The following is a 5,262-nucleotide window of genomic DNA, read 5'->3' on the forward strand; positions in this document are numbered from 1 at the left end:
ATATTTATTCATAACATCATCTTCAAATATAAAACTTAGTGCAGAAGGGTTGATGTTTTTACAATGACTTGGTAAATTCAGTAAAAGTCCCATATCATATTTTCCATTTGGTTGTTTTGGGATTTTACAACTAAGATAAGACGTTGGCTCTTGTGCATTTTCTATACAGAAGAATGCACTAACTTTATTTAAATCAATAACCACATTACTATTTTCATTTACAGTAATCAAATTTTGTCCCATACTACTTACTAATTGAAAACATGAATTTGTTCCATCATCTTCAGCACCAACTACTGAAACAAAATCATCAAAGAAAAATTTACTTTGACTTTCATCAATAAAGATTGGATAATTTTGTGAAATAATATTTAATTCTTCAACAATTATTTCAGTTGGCGTTTTAGTATAAATATGACTGTCCATTAAACTTAATTCAACTCCATTAAAAATACTCTTAAATAGATTTTTATTTGAACCATCATAATATAACGAATTTTCAATAGACATTTTCGTATTTTTAAATTCTGAATATCCTTCTATATAAACTGAATTTAATTCAAGTGTAGCATCTTCAGATTTTAAACTTTGGACATGTGTTTTTATTAATTTAAGTGAGGCTTGTGATTCCACAATAACACTTTCTAATGAACTGTCTTGAATAGAAACTTTTCCTGATTTAATAATTAAATTACTACATTTAATTGGATTTCTTCCAAAGTCTAATGAGTTATCATTATTAATGTCAATTATTAAATTAGTTAATTTTTTTGAATTCCATTCTTCTTTCCATAAAGCAGACTTTAATAAAAGTATTGTTGGAATAACTGAATCTCCATCTTTTTTTTCTTCAAATGGACATCTTTCAATATTAAATTGATTATCTTTAAATATGCATGTTATTGGTTGGCAAGCAACGTCTATTGTTTCTTGTGCAACATAGAACACTTCATATTGAGCACATTCAATTTTAATTTTTCCTGTTAATTTAGTTCCTTTATCATCTTGAACTATAAGAGAACTAATAAAATTTTCTGTAATAATCTTTTCTGAATGAATCAAAGGAATACTATTGATACGCTCTTTATTCATTTTAATAATAAATTTACCAATCTGAACACCTTCTGTTGATGGAACCAACAAATGGAAATTAGCTGTTTCAAGAGTAATAGAATTAAGTTTAACTTTTTCTGGTAATAATACCTCTGACCTTCCACTAACATTTATTTCATTAATACTTCCTTGCCCCATAATCAAATTTCCATCAACATCTAATTGATTTATATCTCCATTATATTTAATATTTGCTTCTGATGTTATAACTATATTAGGCTTTCCATTACTCGATCCAATTATTGTATTTGCCCCAAATGTTATTTTATTTTCATTTTTTACACTAAGTTTTTCAATAATAAGTTGATTGTCTAATGTTTTTCCGTCATTATTAAAAACAACATCATTTTCAACTATAACTTCTTTAATAATATTTTTTTGTATATCAAAAGTGTTTTTTGCTTTGACAATTAGTTTATTAACACTTTCTAAAAGTATGTTTCCGTTAATTTCTTCATTTATAATAAAAACACAGTCAGGGCTATTAGCAACAATTTTTCCATCACTACCTTGACACTCACTAACAAACATGTTTATATTTGAAACAGTACATGTGCATTCATTAGAATACGAGTATTGAATAATTCCTAACACGAGTAAGAAAATAGCTTTCATGTCAAGAAATACTTTATTTTTTTTTAGTTTTATTTTATTTATTTTTTTTAAATGACTTTTTTTAGAAACTCCTTTAAAAAAAATGTTCTAACGAATGAGTCATGATTAGAACAAATTGTAGACATTGTTTAACACGATCATTCTATTCTTTATTACTGTGACAAAAAGTTTAGAAATTACATTAAATATGAGAGTATCTATAAAGTGACGTTTTATATAAATTGTTTAATGAAATATTTAAACTTGTTAATTAAATTAATTCTTCTTTAATAAAAAAGGACTTTAAAATTATAAGACGTTTGTCTGTTACCCCTCTTTTAATTTGAAAATTGGTTAAGTTTATTTTTTTAAAGTATGGTATTTATAAATCAACAAAGTAAAGAAATATTTGAATGAGACCCAATCCTACAAAGCCATAAAGCTAAGAATTAGAACGTTTCTGTTTTGTTGTTTTTATTTTAGTGAATTCTGGATTTAAGGAGTTTAATACAAGAACTATTGAATACATTCATATAGAACTAAAAAAGAAGAACTTAAAAATATAAAGTACTTTATTAATGAACAATACTCAAGTAGAATTTATCTTTAATCTCCTTGACAAAGACAAGTCAGGGTATCTTGATCGTGATGAATTTTGTGAAGGACTTATTGAATTTTATCATATTACTGATGATAAAAAAGAATCATACAGAGAAATATTTAATGATATCTTTCTTTTAGCTGATGGAAAAGGGTTGTTTAATTCAAGAGACAACAAAATTACTTTGAGAGAATTCAAAAATATTTGTAGTTTACTTCCAACTGAAACTAAACAAACTGATGTCATTGTTGGAACTGTTGCTTTCAAATTGGTTGATAGTAATAATAGTGGAAAAGTTAATAAGAAAGAATTAATTACCTTCTTAAAAAAAACTGGAATTCATCTTAAAAAAGGAGAGGTTGACGTATTAATGGATTCTATAGATGAAGATGGTGATGGTAAAATTTCACTTCAAGAATTTATGCTTCTTTACGACCTTTAATTAATTTTCAGTCTTTATATTATTTTCTTTCACAAGTAAATTCTATTTTTATAACACATTATTTTTAATGTAAATATTTAATAAATTTACAATTAAAATTTAATATCTTTTATTTCAAAGATATTTGGGAAATTATATTTACTGATAATCTAGTATTATCAAAAGAATTATATAATTTGTTACTTGCCTTGATAAACTGAATCCTGTTTTTATTTAAGAAAAGTTATTTTTCAAGACTCTTTTTTAGGAATTATTCTATAAACAATTTTGACTAATTTAAAATTATTTAGAAGTTTTCATGAAGTAAATACATCATTTATATTTTGTGAGTTTATTAATAACATTTATTTAAAACAATAATGTGTTAATTCTTTTATTGAGAACCAAAATAAATAAAGTATTTGATAATTACTATTATATTATACTAAGTCTTAGAATAATAATGTTGATTATTATTCTATGTTTTTTTTACGTCAAAAAGTTAATTACACTGGTTTAAAAAATATTCGTTTATTAATTCACTTTCTCTTAAAGAGTTGTACAAATTACCAAATTTATTAATATAAGTTATTAAGTAGAATAAATTTAATTATCGTTTTTATTAAAAATTAAATAAATCAGAATGTTGTTAGATTCTACTAATTCAAAATGGATGTTTAATAATAATAAAAAATATTTAAAGATATTTAGAAATAACCAAAATATATTAAACGGTATGTTAGAATAAATAAATAATTAATAACAAGAATGTTATCAATTCCTTATATATTTTTTCAATTAGTAGATATAACCTGAGAAATAAAAAAAGGGATAACCTTAAAAATAACTTATGAGTAATTAAAATTGTATCTTTAAACCTCTTCAGAATTTTAGTGTTTTTTTTTAAGAGAGATAATGATTTAATGAGTTAAAAATGAAATCTTCAACTTTAAATACTATAAATTATGATATTAAATTTATAAGCACGACTATTGAGAATAATAATAAATTTATTCAAATATATTTAAAATTTACTGTGTTATATTTATTTTAAAAAATAGGAATACCCTTATATCTTTTCTCGGTGTCAATATCCAAAATAAGAGAGAATAAAAAAGTATTTTATAATTAAACTAATACCATTTAAGTCCAATAAAAATTACAATTTGTTATGTATTCAAGGAATTTCATCGATGTTCTGAAAAAAAAATAATCATAATTAACACTTCTTCAAATAACAATAAAACAAAGTGGTCTCTTGATAAAACAATTGAAGAGTATCTACAACCCATAATCAAGAAGTCAGACCTAAAAGATGTTATGAGTCTTGATTATCAGTACCTTTTTATTAGTTGTTTTACAATGTTTTTCTTTTATTATTTTATAAGTTGTTCTAAAATATGCCTTCGTTTCACAAGAATTATTATGTTTTATAAAGCATTCAAATAACTGAAAAATTGGAAAAAAGTAAACTTGAAGTGAAAAGGCAGGAAGAACTTTTGATTGAAAAAGGCAGAAACAAAACTCTAAAATCAAATACATTTATCAATCAATAATGACCACATCTAAAATTAGTCCTGAACAATTAGAAGCAATGAAGAAGAAAATTGATGAAGAAGAACAAGAATTCTTTAAAGAACTTGCTGAAAAAGGTGATTGGAATCCTTGCAAATCAAAAGACAATGCCAAGTTATGGTATAAAGATGACCGTGCAACTGGAATTAAGAAAATGAAAATTAATGCCTTAATTCCTGCTAGAATGCAATGTGTTATTGACGCATTATTAGTTCCAGAAAACAGAGTTTCTTGGGAAGTATTAGTTGATGGAATGAAACAAATTGAAGATTTTGGAGATGGTTACACAATGCATCATATCACAACTAAAACTGTTGGTTTGGTTGTTGGAAGAAGAGACTTTGTTCACTTCAGAAGAATCAGGGGTCCAGAAGGAATAGACAAAAAGAAAGAGAACCAAGTTGATGCCCGTGTTGTCATTGACATTTCTGCAGAACATCCAGACTATCCTGCTAATAGCAAAGAATTCACTCGTGCTACAACATTGTTTTGTGCAACTATTTTCAGAGAATTCAAGAATCCAGATGGAAAATATTATACTAGTTATGACACTATTACACAATCTAATATTAATGGATATGTTCCATCTTGGTTAGTTAATACTGCAACTTCATCTTCTACCCTTGATTGGTATAACTCACTTGAAAAATGTGCTATGAAATTGTCTAAGGAACAAGAAAAGAAAGAAGGAGATAAAAAATAAATTTTAATCTATTTTTTCAGGTCTTTTTTTATTCTTTAAAAAGATAAAAGAAAAGAGAAAAAACTTAGAAGAAATCATTATAAAGATTTAGTCATTAGTATTGTGTTAATGAAACCTGAACAACATAAACAAATCACTATAGAAGCAATAAATAATTATGGTGTTGTAAACTTAAATTTAGTTGATCCATCGTACCTGAAAGAATCAGGAAATTTTGAGACACATTCATCTCTAAGCAAACTAGGAGAAACAGAA

At 24.9% G+C, this 5,262-nt stretch overlaps 3 protein-coding genes across 3 annotated transcripts in view, besides 8 other annotated features; 2 read left to right on the forward strand and 1 right to left on the reverse strand.

Moving 5' to 3' along the window:
- The window catches only part of EDI_200420 (uncharacterized protein), a gene marked incomplete at both ends in the record, with an annotated part of 2,139 nt that extends 411 nt beyond the window's left edge, over window positions 1–1,728 (reverse strand). Inside the window, one exon of the mRNA XM_001733317.1 lies at window positions 1–1,728. This exon is cut by the window's left edge and continues 411 nt beyond it. Coding sequence (XP_001733369.1) covers window positions 1–1,728 — 1,728 coding nt within the window.
- A 9-nt stretch (window positions 1,729–1,737) lies between these two features.
- Window positions 1,738–1,778: a microsatellite.
- A 160-nt stretch (window positions 1,779–1,938) lies between these two features.
- Window positions 1,939–2,005: a sequence feature (AT_rich).
- A 280-nt stretch (window positions 2,006–2,285) lies between these two features.
- On the forward strand, window positions 2,286–2,750 carry EDI_200530 (dc3, putative; the record flags this gene model as incomplete). The annotated part of the gene is made up of 1 exon (XM_001737156.1): window positions 2,286–2,750. One exon carries the CDS (start codon window positions 2,286–2,288, stop codon window positions 2,748–2,750), a length of 465 nt encoding a protein of 154 aa, XP_001737208.1.
- A 57-nt stretch (window positions 2,751–2,807) lies between these two features.
- Window positions 2,808–2,865: a sequence feature (AT_rich).
- A 435-nt stretch (window positions 2,866–3,300) lies between these two features.
- Window positions 3,301–3,368: a sequence feature (AT_rich).
- A 37-nt stretch (window positions 3,369–3,405) lies between these two features.
- Window positions 3,406–3,461: a sequence feature (AT_rich).
- A 216-nt stretch (window positions 3,462–3,677) lies between these two features.
- Window positions 3,678–3,712: a sequence feature (AT_rich).
- A 14-nt stretch (window positions 3,713–3,726) lies between these two features.
- Window positions 3,727–3,789: a sequence feature (AT_rich).
- A 495-nt stretch (window positions 3,790–4,284) lies between these two features.
- EDI_200540 (uncharacterized protein) lies at window positions 4,285–5,007 on the forward strand (the record flags this gene model as incomplete). Its single annotated transcript, XM_001737157.1, has 1 exon — window positions 4,285–5,007. The coding sequence occupies one exon, from the start codon at window positions 4,285–4,287 to the stop codon at window positions 5,005–5,007; it is 723 nt and encodes a 240-aa protein (XP_001737209.1).
- Window positions 4,997–5,024: a sequence feature (AT_rich).
- Between the last annotated feature and the right edge of the window lie 238 nt (window positions 5,025–5,262).

This window comes from Entamoeba dispar, genomic scaffold (genome assembly GCF_000209125.1).
Source record: "Entamoeba dispar SAW760 scf_1105229460427 genomic scaffold, whole genome shotgun sequence".
In the NCBI taxonomy this organism is placed as follows: Eukaryota; Evosea; order Mastigamoebida; family Endamoebidae; genus Entamoeba; species Entamoeba dispar.